Below are 20,164 nucleotides of genomic sequence, written 5' to 3'. Positions count from 1 at the left end.
CGTAAAAAAAAAAACGCATAAAGCGGGGGATTACTGTAGTAGTTTTGCTGAAACGTGATGTATTTCAATGTAAAATAGGATAAAATACATGACGAAAACAAAAGACTTTACCTAACCTTCAGATGTTCAAGAGATGTTGCTCGTTTTTTTAACAGGTTTCGGTTAAAATACTGTCATATTACAATGATATTCTATTCATAATGTGCTTGATATAATACATTCACGGAAATGTAATATTTTTGCTGAAATGACGTGCGTAATTACAGTGGAAATTGGGATAAAATCGTGACGAAAACAATGACTTTCGCTTTCTTTCGTTCAAAAGATGTTACCGTAATCGCTTTTCGAATGGTTTTCAGTTAAAAAACTGTTGCATCACAAGTGAATTAGGATAGAATATTATTGTAATACAACAGTTTTTTAACTGAAAACCATTTGAAAAGCAATTACGGTAACATCTTTTGAACGAAAGAAAGCGAAAGTCATTGTTTTCGTCACTTTCCACTGTAATACGGACGTCATTTCATCAAAAATATTACATTTCCATATTCTCAGAAATAAATAGTAGTTTTGCTAAAACGTAATGTATTTCAATGTAAATTAGGATAAACTACATGAAAACAAAAGACACTACCTAATCTTCCGATGTTCAAGATATGTTACTCGTTTTTTTAATAGTTTTCGGTTAAATACTGTTATATTAGTGATATTCTATTCATACTATGCTTGATATAATACATTCACGTAAATGTAATATTTTTGTAACTACAATGCTGATGTCAACTCAAGCGTGGTTACAGCGAGACTGACTGACTGAGGGAACGCGGGGTGGCGCGGGCGATGTGTGTGTGTGTGGTGTGCAGTGTGTGGTGTCGTGCGCGATTTGAATAATGTATATTCCTTTGACTGTATATTCCTCCAACGGCAATCCGCGTATTTGCAAATCCGTGTAAGTTAAACCCGCGTATGTTAAGGGCCGACTGTATAATATCCCAGACTAACGTTAGGAGAATATAATTTGCATTGCTGGAATCCTTTCAAGACAGGGAATAATTTGAATATAAATATCATATATTTTCTACAAGAGATAAAATTAATCACCTGTATCACATTACAGTAATGATTTAAGAGTTCTAGTGTATATGTACGCATATATATATATATATATATATATATATATATATATATATATATATATATATATATATATATATATATATATATATATATATATATATATATATATGTATGTATGTATGTATGTATGTATGTATGTATGTATGTATGTATTACCCCGCCTAACGCGGTTTCACTTAACGCGTTTTATCATTTACGCGGTGCCTCGCCAGAGCTGAACTTTTGGATTTTTTCCACATATACGAGGTGAGACTCACCAGCTCGAGACTCTATTTTTAGATTTGCCCCACCCGCCACCCTGCCTGACTGCCTGTTTTAGCTCATAAAATTCATACAAATTACCCGGCCAGAATATAATTTACATTGCTGGAATTCTTATAATTTGGTGATTATTTTGAATATAAACATCATATATTTTGCATTAGACATACAAATTTTAGATAAAATGCTTAATCTGAGTAAGAATGTTATCTTTTGTGCAAAATATATGACATTTATATTCAAAATATTCCAGGTCTTACAAGGAATCCAGCAATGTCAATTATATTATCCTAACTTTAGTTTGAGGTATTATTTATTACAAAAAAGTTAAGTATTCTGGTTTTCCCACACATCTCCTTGGGACGGTTGGTGGGGGGTGGGGGGGAGGGAGGGACCGACCGACCATCTGTTACCCTGTGAAGAATATTTTTTTTTTTTTATTAACTGAAGATATTTGTTTTAGCTCATAAAATTCATACTAATTACCCGGTCAAAATATAATTTACATTGCTGGAATTCTTATAATTTGATGATCATTTTGAATATAAACATCATATATTTTGCATTAGACATACAAATTTTAGATAAAATGTTTAATCTGAGTAAGAATGTTATCTTTTGTGCAAAATATATGACATTTATATTCAAAATATTCCTGGTCTTACAAGGAATCCAGCAATGTCAATTATATTATCCTAACTTTAATCTGAGGTATTATTTAATACAAAATGTTAAAATTTATTTTTTTCACCCACTCTTTCTCTTGAAGGGAGGAGTGGTGGGGGGTGGGGGGGAGGGTTGGGACTGACCGCGCGGTTGGAAGAGGGGGGGAGGCAAGGTGGGGTACTTTGATTGACAGATAGTGTCGTGAAGATTATTATTTTTTTTATTAACTGAAGATATTTGTTTTAGCTCATAAAATTCATACAAATTACCCGGTCAGAATATAATTTACATTGCTGGAATTCTTATAATTTGGTGATCATTTTGAATATAAACATCATATATTTTGCATTAGACATACAAATTTTAGATAAAAATTTTTCTCTGGGTAACTATGTTATCTTTTGTGCAAAATATATGACATATATATTCAAAATATTCCTGGTCTTACAAGGAATCCAGCAATGTCAATTGTATTATCCTAACTTTAGTTTGAGGTATTATTTTTTAAAATTTAGTGGTTTTCCCCCAAAAATTTCTCAGAGAGGGAAGAGCCGGCAGTGTAGTGTGAGAGAGGAAGGGAGTTGAGTCCATTATTTGAATGGACATTAACTTGGCGACTGTATTTCTCTATTTCTCTTAAGTATTAATTGTGTGCATGTACCATCATAAAATTAAGATGTTATTTTTACTACAACATAGTTATGTGTCTTCAAAAAGTGGAGTTTGGGGGTCGGGCCGGTTTCTATTGGAATTAATCCCATATGTTCTGTTGTTCACTTAACGCGGATTTCACTTAACACGGGACCCTCTGGGTTCTATTGACCGCGTTAAGTGGGGTACAACTGTATATATATATATATATATATATATATATATATATATATATATATATATATATATATATATATATATATATATATATATATATATATATATATATATATATATATATATATATATATATATATATATATGTATGTATGTATATATATATATATATGTATATATATATATATATATATATATATATATATATATATATATATATATATATATATATATATATATATATATATATATATATTAGAAGTCCAAATATCCGGACCGCTTGGGGATTGGGTTGGACCGGATTTTCGGATTTTCCGGATTCTCAGGCAGTACTTTTAAAATTAAAATTTAAGGAGGAATAAAGAAGAGATGAACAGTTGTACCCCGCTTTACGCGGTTACACTTAACGCGATTTCTCATATACGCGGTGCCTCGCCAGAACCGAACTTTCACTTAACGCAGTTCATCTACCCATATACGCGCAGAGTGTCCGGCTCGAGACGCTATTTTTAGATTCGCCCCACCCGCCACCCGCTCCCGCCTGCCGCCTGCCTCGCCTCTCCCTCCTCCTCCTCCCTCCCTCCCCTCCGCCTCCATCCCCGTATGCCGACCCATATCTTCTACTAACGTAAGTGTTACACCTAACTTTTAGTTTTCCTAACCTAACCTTTATTTTTCCTAACTTAACCTTTATTTTTCCTAACCTAACCTCTTCTATATTACTTGTTTGTTCATAACATCATAAAGTTAAGATAAAATTTTTACTACAACATAGTTGTGTGTCGTCAAAAAGTGGAGTTTGGAGATATTCTTCTTTGCCATATTCACAGTTAATACCACAAAATTGGAGAAATAGTAAGCAAAAATCGCTTTACAGCAAACAAGCGTTCGCATTATACAAATATCGTTCCTCTATTCATAAATCGTGTAAGAGCCAATTCGCGTTGTCAAAACACGCGTTATAGCAGAACTCACTGTACTCCTGTGTATTTTGCGTTTTTTTTTATCGCGGTTTTGACTATTCACGTTTTTTTTTTTACTAAAAAATTATACTGTATACTGTACTGTATATGTATAAAATATCCTTTAAAAAAAATTAATTTTGCGCCATTTTCGATATTCTCCTGTGCGGTGCGGCAAACAGACGCCACCCTTTCCCGCCTCAGACACCCGCTGCTCCGAGAAGCCTCAGTCCACACGTGCCTACCGTACTGTGAACGCTACTGTGAATACCTCTTCTGTATATAACTGTGTTTACGTTTTTCCATTATTATACTACAATATGATTGGTTTCAAATAATGGTGTTAGTAAATGCCGGTACAGTGCATTAGTAATCAGTGTGACCACTGGGCCGTGAGTGGAGAGCAAGGCCTGGTTAAGTGTATGATCTACCTGAGGTGTTTGGTGGCCATAGGTACAGTGATTCCTAAAAGAGTATTCGCGGTTTTGACTTTTTGCGTGGGTTTCAGGAACATAATTCCCTCAAAAAACACGGGATTACTGTACCAGTCTTTGCTGTAATACAGCTTCATTGACAAGGCAGCTCTCGCGCCCTTATCATATAGAGGTTTTTTTTTAATATATTTATTTAACCAAACTTTAAGATAAACTGCTCAGGATTATTCTAGTAAAGAAATGGGGTTTCTAACTTAATTAGAACTGCTCTTATAGATTCTGGTAGTTTAGACTCATATCTCATTCCCAGAAGTGCTGTGCACCAATTGTTCCGGCTAATAGGGATATCACTGTACTTCATCATGGGTGAAACAGTATGCTTGACAAGGCTGTGATGTGTTGGTGGGACACAACCATCCATAGCCCAGAGACACCTGCTTTCACAGGCAATGTGTTAATCGTGTGTCGTGTGTCAAATTAGATCACTGAGTATGTATAATTATTTTATGTGATAGACAGTCAAAGGTTGATCACCAGTGAGATATATACAGGTCAGAGGGTAAACAAAACTAGTGATAGATTAAGGAACTTGGCTTTGTTATTTTATTGGGCATAATTCTAACTGAGGAGGACATGTGTGAAGATCTAGAATACAATAAATTAATATATGTATTTTCTTTTGTCGCTACAGTAATTTTATATGAATTAATTTATGCTTAATTGATAACATGAATTGGCATTTATGACAAATTTCATTTCTTTCTGGCAATATTAATGCAATGTACTATATACATTTTTTACATATTTTAGGTACAAGTCAATTTTTCCAAAAATATCAGTGAAAGAAAATTGCTTGACTTGGAGAAGAATGAAATTCAACGTTCCATTATTGAGACCCGAGAGGAGATGGAGCAGCTGGAGAAGGAAGAAGCTGAAAGACGACGGAAACACAGCATCATTACAGCTCACTCTCAAGTAAGTCATCTTATGATAATAATATTTTCCATAGCCTGATGCTATCCACCAGACAGCTCTTGTAAAGTGGGAGCTATCATTGTGATTAGATTGTCCTTCCTTCCTGTTATAACCATCACTCATAAAGTAAGGGAAATTAATAACAAGTCCTTGCTTAATGTCATAGTTGTGTTTCTGTAAACCACAACATTAAAGGAAACAGCATCAATAAAAAAAAAATTCCCATAAGTAATAGATAAAATGTTAGCTACTTTCCCAGCCTCTCTCCCCATAAAATACATTACTGTACTAATATATAAATTCAATTAAATTTTTCTAGAATATGTACGAGGCCACCGCAGTAGCAAGGGCACAAGTGACATTATTTAAAAGTAGAGAAAAAGATGACTTTTGTGAAATACCCATTGGCACATGGGGGCCTACCTGCCTTGTTGATAGTAATTTTTTGGTCATACGACTGGAGTATGCCTTGCCTTCTTTATGAAGCCTTTTTGCAACATTACTCCTCCACAGAGTTGTTAAGTAAATATATAAATTTACTTGTGTACTGTACTCAAGTAACATTTTTGGGTATCTACATTTTAAAAAGTACTCAAATTTTTAAGCACTTTTACTCTTACTTAAGTATGGTTTTCTACTACTTTCTCTCCAATACAATTGAATAAACAAAATTTGTTACTCTTTACATGCAAACTAATAATAAATTTTAAAATTAATAATTAATTATTAACCATAGTAAAAGTTGTGTGGGTGGAGGGTATGGTGTGGATGGAGCCGTGAAGGGTACGGTGTGGGTATGGGGAGGCACCACACGGTCACATACCTAGAGGTCTTGTGAGGCGAGGTGAAGTCAGGTTAGGTCAGGTCAGGCGGCAATGACAGCGGACTTTCCCTTTGAACTTCATTTGTCCATTAGCACCTTGACCACCCGTAGTAAGTAGTAGGCAGCTACCAAACAGGGAGGTACTACCGCCTGGGAAGATATTGGAAGCATAATGTGTTGTCTAATGATAGACCCTGCTGCCATGTGGCATCACAAAAATTGTGACCATGTCCCAGGTTGCTGATCTGACTTTCTGCCTCATTTACACACAGTTGCAGGGTCTCAGTTGTTTCACTTACTATTGACAACACAACATACATATATTGTTTCTCACTTTTGATCTTTTTTAATTTTTGTATTTCTTTATGGTTCTTTATTATTATTATTATTATTATTATTATTATTATTATTATTATTATTATTATTATTACTGTTATTGTTATTATTACTATTATGATTACATTTTCGCCCCCCAGGCCCTGATGTGGGTCAGTGACCTGTACCCGGGTGGGCTAATCCCCCCCCACCCCTCCTCCCCCATTGAATCCCCTCTCTTTTAACCCCACCTTTCCTTCTGGGGCTTGGTCTTTTAAGTTCCCAGTGAACGTCAGTTGTTTTTTGTATATGTTTGTACCCAAATTGAATTTCAAAGAGGCCGTGATTCTAAAATGCTTTACATAATGATGATGATAACCTGAGACAATTAACATCCATACAGCAGACACCCAGCTCTTCAGAGCTAAGCCAAGTAGTAACAATTTCTGAACTCCTACAAGCATTACAATCTATTAATGCCATACCTGCGACATTTATTTTTAAATCTACAAATACCTGACACAAATGAAGATTTACAGATAACTTTCTTTTCACATAATGTATCTGTTGACATCGTTGGTGGCATTGTAGCCAGGTTAGACACATCACTGTAACCAGCAGGCTACTGGGCCAAGCTTTGAGGTGTTATTGTTGTTTTTCAGCTCATTTTTTTGGGTGGATATACAGTACGTAATTTTCTTCATTTATTTTTACCCAATTACATGCACACACCATCCTACATACATATTGTGAAAAAGTAAAAGAAATAATTGTCCTTAGGGAATACCGGGTATATATTTTGTTTGCACATGAATTAGCTGGCTCAGTGGGGGAGAGAAAGGAGGGCAAGGCGTGTGGGTGGGGGAGCACTGCTAGGGAATTGGCGGAGGTAGCATCTGCATTGCTATGCTGAGGCGGGGACTCGAGATGTACTGTACAGTATATGCATATGGCGACTGTGTTAAACTTTCATTTGGCTTTTATTTACTGATTTGGCAATACACTATTTTTTGTTGTAACTTATTGTTATTATTTTTATTTATTCCTCACATTTACTGGTACTGTATATATTGTTTGAAGAAAACTATGGCTACAGGAGGAAAATACACTACACAAAAGTTCGTTCTTAAATACTGTACTTCCTGTTAAAATGGGGTGTGTGTCTTATTTGCCATAAAATATGGTAAATGCATGCACGTAAATAATACATACACAATAACATGTTATTGTACTATAATATATATAACAAAATAACTTAAATGTGATCATAAGCTTACCAGCATTCATGAGTGAAAGTGACGAGGCGCAGTGAAGAGGCGTTATGGTTCTGGTTCTGAGGAGTGTGGTTTGGGGGGGGGGGGACTCTAAACTATTTTCAATAATGTTTATGTATCTGTAATATGAGTTTCTACATTCCAATTCGAAGTTGTCTCTCATATTACACAATTTGAACAAATATTATGAAATCTATTAAAAAAATTGCAATATACAGTACAGTACTTTATAACAGAAAAACTTCAGAATTATGAGGGATTTTGAAATGTTGGGGGATGAATTATGTTGTTGTTGTTGTTGTTGTTGTTTTTTTTTTTTTTTGTTAAGTTTAGTAAAAAATAATATTTATAGGATCAGTTTCATATTTTATAAGATAGTGTGAATATTGTCAGCCATCGACAAGGATGATGCATGAGGCAGCTATTCTCAGAAGAGATCGACAAGAGGAGGAGAGAAAGTTGGAGGAACATCGCCGAGAGATTGAACGTATAGAGCAACAAATGCAACAACTGTGGGGTCCTCAGTATGCCCCTCCGGTAAATATCAGCTGTAATAATAATAATAATAATAATATTATTATTATTATTATTATTATTATTATTATTATTATTATTATTATTTAATCAGTAAAACTGTCATAAATTTTTTTAATTGGATAGGCATGTATACAAACTGCAGTTATACAGGTCATCGTGAATATTGACAATGTAGGTATACTGTGCACATATGTCATACAGTTCTTTTTACTTTATTAGCATTATTTAATTGCTCCTTAATGCACTTTTTGATCACATGGCTATGAAGATGACTTTAATTATAGAGCTTTCTTGGTAGCTTGGCACACAAAATTTGTTATTGTGTCCTTTAAACATAATGAATTATTAATATACTAACACAAAAGTGTTGGTATAGTGCATTTTTTCTCAGCTGAGAAAAGATGCCCCACCCCCTCCTCAAGAGTTACAGCTGATTGGCTGTTGCAAACCTGTCTGATTTTGTCCTGAAGTAATGATGTATTTCTAGATGAGTTTATTCATAATCGCTGGGATGACCATTTCTGACAAGAGTTAAACTCTGGTAGCAAATTTACGCTTTTGGAAAATGCATTTAATGTAAATTTACAGGTACTCCTCGACTTACGACCTACGCGACTTACAACCACCTGGACATACGACCGCCGCAGGCATATAAAATATTTTTCAAATTACGTATTTTCGAGTCCCAACGTTAGTGATCGCGCTGTGTACTAACAGAATTTTCGTTTGTAATTCCCTTTAAAATGGATGGCAAGCATAAAAGTGAGAGTTTCCGTGGTGCTGAGAAGAAAAAGAGACACCCATTTTAGATTTTCTATGTATTATTTTCGCATTTTCGACTTACGACCAATTCGACTTACAACCTGGTCATCGGTCTCTAGCCCCATCGTAAATCGAGGACTGAATGTATTTTTACCCACAATAAGGCATACTAAGACTAATTACGTATCAGTAATACTACATTATGCAAAAACAACATTTTAAAATATCAGAATCACACGACTGTGTAATATTTCAATGTGATTCTGATATTTTAAATTGTTGTTTTTGCATAATGTAGTATTACTGATATGTAATTAGTCTTAGTATGCCTTATTGTGGGGAAAAATAAGTATATATTAAATGCATCCTCCAAAAGCGTGAATTTGCTACCAGAGTTTAACTCGTCAGACACGTTCATCCCAGCGATTATGAATAAACTCATTTAGAAATACATCATTACTTCAAGACAAAATCGGACAGGTTTGCAGCAGCCAATCAGCTGTAACTCTTGAGGAGGAGGAGGGGCATTTCATCTCAGCTGAGAAAAAGCGCGCTATAGTTATCTCTTCAACCGCAACTGTGTAGTGTACACACTTGCATGTGTACTGTACCGGATATGTCCCAAGAAGGGAGTATGTACCATCTTCTCTAGATTTACTTCTTCAGTGTCCTGTATTTCAGTACAAAAAGTAACTAAAAAGCTCAAAATGAGGCTTCAGATTTTATCCCATCACTGCTCTTATTGGAACTAGGCTGGATCTGCACACCAGGCTCTGTACAGTACTGTATGTGTGAGTAGAAGTGACATGCAGGTACTGTACCACATGAGAGGCAGTTTTGTGATTAGGTGTGGAACTTTTAACTCGATGCATTTGTTCAAAAAAGAGAATACAGTATGTTTGGTGTGCCTTAATTTGCAAAAGACAAAGATACTTGAGAATATTACAGTAAGTATTGTATTTAGGTAAAAACATATCAAAGATACTAGACTAGCAAGATACTTGAAGGTAGGCAAGAAGTTGGAAATGTAAGAAATAGAAATGCTGTAAAGGTATGTTAGTCACCACATTTGGTGAATTTTACTGGAAGGGCTGATGCTACTCAGTCCACTGGCTGACATTCAATTATACAGTATATGCAGGCAGTTGTGATGTTACACTCAGGTACAGTATTGTACAGTACAGACATACACTCACACAAATACACATGCACTACTCATTATCTATCAGTAATAATTGCACACATTTACACTCTCTTTGCCATTGTCATATTTTAATACAGGGAATAGTTATGCCTTTAAGTACAGTGAAAATTGACACATGTTTAAATCTCTATTGATTTTCAGCGTTATGGTCGCAAGAGGTTTGCCTGGTGACCTGCCAAGTCTAGACATATCTATGACGACTTTTTGAAGTGTCATCTTCCAAGTAAATGGTTCCTTGTTAACCAATTAATGTGTTCAACTTATTTTTAAATAGTGATGCTTAGTTGTATAAAAAAGAGAAATATTTTGTGTAAAGTACCTGTACAGTGCATGTTTTTTTTACAAACCAGTGATAGTGTTATGGATAATTAATGCTTTTTGTTCATCACCATATATTTGTACATTATTTGTATTTACCATGTTCTCTGATAGACATGTTTTTTTCATTTTCTTGTATGTCTCATTTTCTTATTTTTTTACAGATTAAAATCACTTGTAGAAATGTTAAGATGTTGACAGAATACTGTATGTGGGATGGATTGTTCTCCCTTCACTCAGGAGATCCTATTTTTGTATTAATAACTAACTAATAAATATACTCAACATTTTAATAATTACAAGAGCACTTTTTATAGATTACACTTGTATAAACAGTAAATTAAGAATGAGCTGTATAATGAGCTGCACCTTATGAATGGAAGTATGACTGTCCATCCATTATGTAGGTTGGACCTCACTAATCTAGGAAGCTTAGGACCAGACCGGTTCCGGATTAGCAAACATTCCGAACCGTTGAATTTGAGGTAAAAAAATTTTTTTTAATAAAATAAAAAATAATGCATAAAATGTACTATGACTGGTACCAATGTTAGAGTCTGTTTTCCTTCCCGGTACTTCAGATTTATTTAATTAATTCTTCTTTTCTATACTTATACTATACTTATATTCTTCTATTCTTAGTCTTTCTCTATATAAGTATCTATCTTATATTTCTTTGCTTATATTTTCTAAGTCAATATTCTTTTCTTTACTTTATTTCTTCGTTCATATATATTATTGTATTTTTCTGAATTATATGTCCTTAATTTCTCTCACTTATATCCTGTTTTAGTTATATTCTAAACCACGGATTAGTCTGGGAAACCATGTCATTCTTATTACAGTAGAAGTCCAAAAATCCGGACTGCTTGGGGATTGGGTCGGTCCGGATTTTCGGATTTTCCGGATTCTCAGGCAGTACTTTTAAAATTCAAATTTAAGGAGGAATAAAGAAGAGGTGAACAGGTACATTTTGATAGTTTCTTCATTAGCAAATATAGCATGCTTCATTTATCAAAACGAGCAGTTTTAATGAAAAAGCTGTGAATTCTAGAATTTTATTCTTTGCCTTTTTTATATCATAAATTGTAGACTTTCCAATGTTGTATGTTTCCATTAGAACAGTATTGCTCACACCACGTACTGTACTAGTTTCTTAATTATTTCAAGTTTGTCACTCAATTTAACGTGTTCTTCTTTCTCTTCACACAACGAAGTTTATCTACTTTAGGAGCCATTATTATGGGCTTGTACAGTAATCTGTAAATGGAAAGAGTAGGACTCAAAATATTGTTATATTACAATGGTATTCTATTCATACTGTGCTTGATATAATGCATTCACGGAAATGTAATATTTTTGCTAAAATGACGTACGTATTACAGTGGAAAGTGGGATCAAATCGTGACGAAAACAATGACTTTCGCTTTCTTTCGTTCAAAAGATGTTACCGTAATCGCTTTTCGAATGGTTTAGTTAAAAAACTGTTGTACTGTATTACAATAATATTCTATCCTAATTGACTTGAATAAATACTACGATACCATATTTCTGAATATTTTCATTAAAATCCATCAAAATCATTTTCCTTGTCATCGTCTTAAGCACCAAACAGCTTCTCCCAGTCTCTCCTTGAACAGGGCTAGAGGGTACGTGTTTTTCGAATCGTTTTCAGTTAAAAAACTATTACATCACACGTATATTTTACCTAAACTGCGCCTGAATGAATATATTCTCGGAAATAAATAGTAGTTTTGCTGAAACGTGATGTATTTCAATGTAAAATAGGATAAAATACATGACGGAAACAAAAGACTTTACCTAAGCTTCCGATGTTCTTGAGATGTTACTCGTTTTTTTAATAGTTTTCAGTTAAAATTCTGTTATATTTCAATGATATTCTATTCATACTGTGCTTGATATAATACATTCACGGAAATGTAATATTTTTGCTGAAATTACGTACGTATTACAGTGGAAAGTGGGATAAAATCGTGACGAAAACAGTGACTTTCGCTTTCTTTCGTTCAAAAGATGTTACCGTAATCGCTTTTCGAATGGTTTAGTTAAATGACTGTTGTATTACAATAATATTCCCTCCTAATTGACTTGAATAAATACTTGAATGGAAATCTACAATATTTTTGTTGAAACTACACGCGTTTCAGTGTAAAGTGTCCCCCATCATACGAGTCCGTTTTCTCTCACATCAGGACGCCTGAGTCCTCCGTTTTCTCTCTTAATCTTAGAGTGCATCAGAGACTTCGTTATTCTTAGTAATGCCACAGAATTTGAAATTGCAACTGGGGTTGCAATTGTTGAGGCAACTAGATATGTCTGAATACAGCAAATGTGTTATTGTCAATTTGTAGGTGAAAGATTTTATCCTCAATAGATGTACGTTAACATTACACCTGGAGGCAAATGCTTAAAAAGAGCCTAAGGAAGGAAGCATATTCCTTTAACACATATCTGACCTGTATGGGGAGGATCATCGTGTCTCCGTCAGGGGGTCGTGGAGTGGTGGTCCAGTAGGCGTCATGGAATTTTTTTGGGGGGGAGGGGCACGGACGTATATGCGATAGGACGTTGTTCGGTCGGACGTTAACCGGCGCATGACTTTCATATACAGTTGTACCCCACTTAACGCGGTCAATAGAACCCAGAGGGTCCCGTGTTAAGTGAAATCCGCGTTAAGTGAACAACAGAACATATGGGATTAATTCCAATAGAAACCGGCCCGACCCCCAAACTCCACTTTTTGAAAACACATAACTATGTTGCAGTAAAAATAACATCTTAATTTTATGATGGTACATGCACACAATTAATACTTAAGAGAAATAGAGAAATACAGTCGCCAAGTTAATGTCCATTCAAATAATGGACTCAACTCCCTTCCTCTCTCACACTACACTGCCGGCTCTTCCCTCTCTGAGAAATTTTTGGGGGAAAACCACTAAATTTTAAAAAATAATACCTCAAACTAAAGTTAGGATAATACAATTGACATTGCTGGATTCCTTGTAAGACCAGGAATATTTTGAATATATATGTCATATATTTTGCACAAAAGATAACATAGTTACCCAGAGAAAAAATTTTATCTAAAATTTGTATGTCTAATGCAAAATATATGATGTTTATATTCAAAATGATCACCAAATTATAAGAATTCCAGCAATGTAAATTATATTCTGACCGGGTAATTTGTATGAATTTTATGAGCTAAAACAAATATCTTCAGTTAATAAAAAAAAAATAATCTTCACGACACTATCTGTCAATCAAAGTACCCCACCTTGCCTCCCCCCTCTTCCAACCGCGCGGTCAGTCCCAACCCTCCCCCCCCCCCCACCAATCCTCCCTTCAAGAGATGTGGGGTGAAAAAAATAAATTTTAACATTTTGTATTAAATAATACCTCAGATTAAAGTTAGGATAATATAATTGACATTGCTGGATTCCTTGTAAGACCAGGAATATTTTGAATATAAATGTCATATATTTTGCACAAAAGATAACATATTTACTCAGAAAACATTTTATCTAAAATTTGTATGTCTAATGCAAAATATATGATGTTTATATTCAAAATGATCATCAAATTATAAGAATTCCAGCAATATAAATTATATTCTGACCGGGTAATTTGTATGAATTTTATGAGCTAAAACAAATATCTTCAGTTAATAAAAAAAAAAAAATATTCTTCACAGGGTAACAGATGGTCGGTCGGTCCCTCCCTCCCCCCCACCCCCCACCAACCGTCCCAAGGAGATGTGTGGGAAAACCAGAATACTTAACTTTTTTGTAATAAATAATACCTCAAACTAAAGTTAGGATAATATAATTGACATTGCTGGATTCCTTGTAAGACCAGGAATATTTTGAATATAAATGTCATATATTTTGCACAAAAGATAACATAGTTACTCAGAGAAAAATTTTTATCTAAAATTTGTATGTCTAATGCAAAATATATGATGTTTATATTCAAAATGATCACCAAATTATAAGAATTCCAGCAATGTAAATTATATTCTGGCCGGGTAATTTGTATGAATTTTATGAGCTAAAACAGGCAGTCAGGCAGGGTGGCGGGTGGGGCAAATCTAAAAATAGCGACTCGAGCCGGACACTCACCGCGTATATGTGGAAAAAATCTGTGTTAAGTGAAAGTTCAGCTCTGGCGAGGCACCGCGTATATGATAAAACGCGTTAAGTGTAACCGCGTTAGGCGGGGTAATACTGTACAGTATTACCCCGCTTTACGAGGTTTCACTTTCCGCGTTTTCTCATTTACGCGGTGCCTCGCCAGAACCGAACTTTCACTTTCCGCAGTTCATCTACCAATATACGCGCAGTGTCCGGCTCGACGCTATCTATAGATTCGCCCCACCCGCCTGCTCCCGCCTCCTCCCTCCTACGCCTCCGCCTGGCCAAGCCGCGCGGTAAGGTTCGCAGTGCATGTCTCTGTTGCGTTATCATTGATGTCATATGACGTATCGGACTGTGATTGGCCATGCATCCCTACCTCCCTCCGCTGCTAGCTGTAATTGGTTTAAAGTAATATGACGTGTCCACCCGGAGAAGGGAGGGAGGAAAGACGACCGCACGCCAGCATGGAGTCAACGAATCTACGATTCGTACTATTAAGAAGGATGCAGCCAAGATCAAAGAGCACATGAGAATCACAAAGTCTGCAGGTGCTTCAATGATCAAGTATTGCCAGAACAAGGTGCTGCTAAAGGTGGAAAATTTGCTGGTGAGTTACTTGATTCGTCAGGCGCGACGCAACATGGCGGTGGACACGCGAGCCGTTCAAGAATAAGCACGTGAACTGTACGCAGCAGTGTCACGTAAGATGGGAATTGCAGAGCCCAAACCCTTCAATGCTTCCTCTGGTTGGCTGCATAGGTTTAAGAAGAGGAACAATATCACCAACATCAACATTGGTGGTGAAGAAGCGAGTGCTGACCGTGTGGCGGCAAGAGATTTTCCTCCGTTCTTATGTGAGGTTATGGAGGAAGGGCAGTTCACCGACGACCAGGTATTCAACATGGACGAATCCGGCCTATTTTGGAAAAAGCTGCCTACCAAGACCTTTGTTGTCCAGTCTGCCAGCAAGGTTCGGGGTCGGAAGTGCAGAAGGAGCGCATCACCATCCTCTTTACCACCAATGCCTCCGGTACCTGTAAGCCAAAGTTATCGGTGATTCACACAGCCCGCAAGCCGCACGCCTACAAGAACGTGGACATGAGCAAGATTAATGTCCACTGGTTGACCGCACGCAAGGCGTGGATGTTCTCTGCTCTGTCACTCTCCTGGTTTGATGACTGTTTCATTCCCGACGTGAAGAAATTCTGCGAGCAAAAAAATGTGCCATTCAAGATTTTGTTGCTCCTTGACAACGCACCAGGACACTCGCCCCTACTTATGGATCGTCACCCCAACGTAAAAGTGGTCTTCCTTCCTCCCAACACTATATCATTAATCCAGCCCATGGACCAGGAGTTGATCTGCAATGTTAAAGCTGCATACTCGGCAAAGAAATTCAAGCTCCTGAACGACTGTACCAACACCAAGGATGAGTTGCGTAAGCTGGGTGACACCGACAGCGAGAGTAAAAGCGACGAGGACAAGGAACAAGAGGTGGTGACTCAAGAAGTTCACGTCAAACAATTTTGGAAGAAATTTAACGTCAAAGAAGCTGTAGACTTCTTGGTGGAGGCATGGGATCAGCTGTCTATAGCTACGATTCGTCACGCATGAGGCATGTGTTGCATGGCATACCAGGTGAGAGGCGGAGTCAACCTGTGACTGGTGAGGTTCAGTCTGTGACAGTGGCATTGGACCTTGCAAGAAAAGCTGCGCACAGTATTACAGCTGAAGGCTTCTCCGAGACCACCAACGAAGACATCCTGGAGGTGATCAGAGATCCTGAAATGACTGCCGACGAGATGTTGGAAGATGATAACGTCAGTGAAGAGGAAGGTGGTGCGTCAATCCCAGAAGAACATAAATTAACGCATAGTAATATTAAGGGTGCCATCGAGTGTGCAGAAAAATTACAGCTCTTCCTTTCCAATGACCATGACGATGACCGCTATGAAGTCTTCCATACCCGGCTGGTGCAGGCTATGGAGCCGTACATCAAGGTGTACCAAGACAACATCAACACTAGCCGTCAAAAAAGCATTACCGAGTTCTTCGCCCGCAACCCACCACAGCCAGCCAGAGCCAGTGATAGTGACATTGAAGGTGAAGGTGACTTTGAGGGATTTGTCAGGGAGGCCCTGACAACTATGACTGATAGTGATGGTGATTCACCTAGTAATGGTGATTCACCTGAGGGCCAGTAATCTGCCCTCTGCCTCAGAACCAGCCTCCATCCCCGTACGCCGACCCATCTCTTCTACTAACGTAAGTGTTACACCTAACTTTTAGTTTTCCTAACCTAACCTTTATTTTTCCTAACTTAACCTTTATTTTTCGTAACCTAACCTCTTCTATATTACTTGTGTGTGCATACCATCATAAAGTTAAGATAAAAATATTTACTACAACATAGTTGTGTGTCGTCAAAAAGTGGAGTTTTGGGGTCGGGCCAGTCTCTATTGGAATGAACCCCATATGTTCTGTTGTCACTTTACGCGGATTTCACTTTCCGCGGTACCCTGTGAGTTCAATTGACCGCATAAATCGGGGTACTACTGTAAATTATTTAAGGGCAATTTCAGGGATTTTTAGGAGTGTTTCTGACTTTATGCAATTTTGGCTTTACTTTGTATGTACTTTTTCTGTGAGTTGGAACCAGTTGGAACCAATTGTGTTTGTTAATCGAGGGACCACTGTATTATTTTTGCATTTTTGACTTTCAACCTGGTCTACGGTCCCTAACCCCGTTTTCTACCGTTTTCTGTGACTACAAGCGCGGTGGATCTGAATATTATGTAGCGTAATATGAATTAAAGAGATATTAAGGATGACAATGATGTGTGCAGTACACAGCATCCACTACAATTGCAACAAGGATGTCTAGACCAGGTACTGCACCCTCAGTTCGAGATATCCTTGGCACTTCACACTTGGAGTTTCTCAAAAGATATTTAAATAGATTGTTGGGTAATTCCAATATAGTTAACCAAGTGATAACAGGTCATAGACCCCAAACTTCTATACAATATGAGATAGCTTGGAAACTTTTTCAACAATTTATCAGGTTAACGACTCCAATCACTTTGTCGGAAACAGTGGTGTCAGAATTTTTAGATTTTCTGTTCAGAGTTAAAGGCCGTCAAGGGTCTAAAATTGCTTGTTATAAATCAGCATTGGTTGACCCTCTGGCATGGGCTTTTAATATTACTTTTAACTCAAGAATTCATCAAATGCTCAGATCGTCCTTTTTCATTCAGAGACCTCCTCGGCCTAAGAGAATCCCAACTTGGTCTCTGGATAAAGTTACTAAATTTCTTATGGGGCCTAATTACAATATAAATCTGAACCGGGACAGATTGCTCCAGAAGGCAGCCTTCCTTCTAGCAATAGCAACAGGTATGAGAATCAGTGAACTGATTTCAACTTTCTGTAATTCATCATTACTGTATTGGTATTTTCTGAGGAAGATGTCACCCTTTTTCCTACGGAGATTCTAAGAAAAATGAAAGGAAGGATTTTAGAGCTTAACCTATCAGGATAAAATGGCTGATGGATGAGACAAGGGTTCCTCATATATTGTGCCCAATTAGGAATCTTCAAGAATGGTTAACCAGTATTCGGGTTGATATACGTAACTATCTTTATTTATTTTTGCTTAGTTACATGCCCCTATGTATTCTCATCACAGGATGGTAAGAAATTGTCTCTTAGTCAAATGACAAAATATTTATCTCATTTAGTGAATCAAGCAGACCCTGACAAAAAATTTTGGTACATGACATCAGGAAGTATGCAGGATCTGTGGTCTTTCTGCGGCATATGAGCCTCAGTCATATCAAAGAAGTGGTCTTTTGGAGATCTTCAAAAACCTTTCAAAACAGCTATCTTCATCTCTCTTTGAAAGATGCTTCACATGTGGTGGTACTGGGGTCCCATCCCCCACCTAGTTAATCTCCACAACCAGGACCTTCTTCTTCCTCATCAGAATAAAGTGAATACCCTAATTGAGATATGTAATTTAACATTTTACCTTCCGGTAAATGTTCCTAATATTGGAAAATATTCCAAAAAGTTTATAATTATAATCTGGACCTAAGCTAATGGAGCCTTATACGCAATGTCACCTCCCTTTCCACCTCCTGCTCGGGTAATCAAAGCTAGACGTCGCATTCTGGATTGAACAAAAAGCCATTTTTTTCTAAAAACCAGTTTTTGTGATAACTGTATACTGTACCCTGTAGTCCAGAATGCGACGTCGACATCCCACCCTTCTCTATCCCTCGAGAGTTGACATTTGTTTACTGCTCGCTCTAGGGCAAGAGATGATGGTAGCAATGCGTGTGATGGAGGGTACGGGAGGGGGTTTTGAGAATTGCAATTAAATGGTAGGTAGCGACGTGTCCTCTTAATATTACGTATTAAGTAATTATAAGATGTTTTAATTGCCTGTATGTTGGCCTGGCGAGTTAATGCTAGGCATTTACATGCCTAGGTATAAAGCTAGATGTCGCATTCTGGACTATATCACAAAAACTGGTTTTTAGAAAAAATACGGCTTTTTCAACTCATATACAGTATTCGGGTTGATATACGTAACTATCTTCATTTATTTTTGCTTAGTTACATGCACACATCATCCTACATACATATTTTGAAAAAGCAATAATTGTCCTAAGGGCGTGGTACTTATTGCGCCGCTCACGATGACTTAATTTGTGGCTCTTGAATTTTTTTTATCTATAATGTATTGTATATACAGTATAAAGGCTACAACAAGCAATGTCTCTTAATAATGTATACACTAATTTGCAGTAGATGCGGCTCTCTCAATGAATGTGTTTTGCCAAAGTGGCTCCCTTGCAAAAATAAGTGAATAACACTGTCCTCAGGGCAAACACTTAACGGGAGGAGAGTGTAGGGGTTGGGGGAGGTTTGGTAGGGAATCGGTGTCCCAGCTGGTCTTCGTTACGATGGTGAAGCAGGGAGTGTATGGAAATGGCAACTGTGTTAAACTTTTATTTGGCTTTTATTTACTGATTGGCAATATACTGTAGTATTTTTCGTTGGTACAGTAGACCCTTGTCATTCGCGAGGGATAGGTTCCAAGAAATGGTGCGAATTGGCAAAACCGCAAATAGTCACTAATATAATACCTTAGTGCACTAACATACAGGTATACCTATACTGTGTAGGAGAAACTTAAAGTCACAATACTGTACTTACATTTGTATGTGGAAGTCTAGAGCTTGATGAAGTGGTGCACTGTACATAGGGAGACATCTGGTTACTGAATCATAGATGGATCATTAAGGTCACTGGTGGAAGAGGGTGAATCAGCTGTGGTTGGTGGAGAGGCGGGTGGTGGAGTGGCACGCTACCGGGAGGTGGCGCATGGCCTGGAGGCGGGTGGCTGGGAGGAAGAGGAGGGTGGAGTTGCAGTGGTAGTAGCTGGTTCTATCTTTAAAAACATGATGATTGGTTGTTATTTCCTCTTGGCTTCGAGTTCTT

General features: G+C 37.0%; 1 protein-coding gene across 1 annotated transcript in view; it reads left to right on the top strand.

Annotated features, from left to right (window-relative positions):
• The window catches only part of LOC121859382 (trichoplein keratin filament-binding protein-like), a 72,473-nt gene extending 61,369 nt beyond the window's left edge, over positions 1–11,104 (top strand). The window contains exons 10-12 of the mRNA XM_042356166.1: positions 5,099–5,263; positions 8,069–8,212; positions 10,320–11,104. Of these exons, the coding sequence (XP_042212100.1) occupies positions 5,099–5,263; positions 8,069–8,212; positions 10,320–10,349 (339 nt within the window). The 3' untranslated portion in view covers positions 10,350–11,104. The remainder of the gene's footprint in view (positions 1–5,098; positions 5,264–8,068; positions 8,213–10,319) is intronic.
• The last annotated feature ends 9,060 nt before the right edge of the window (positions 11,105–20,164 follow it).

Source organism: Homarus americanus, unplaced genomic scaffold (genome assembly GCF_018991925.1).
Source record: "Homarus americanus isolate GMGI-L3 unplaced genomic scaffold, GMGI_Hamer_2.0 scaffold7626, whole genome shotgun sequence".
NCBI lineage: Eukaryota > Metazoa > Arthropoda > Malacostraca > Decapoda > Nephropidae > Homarus > Homarus americanus.
Note: the sequence above shows the minus strand (reverse complement) of the source record. Positions and strands in the feature narration are given on the sequence as shown.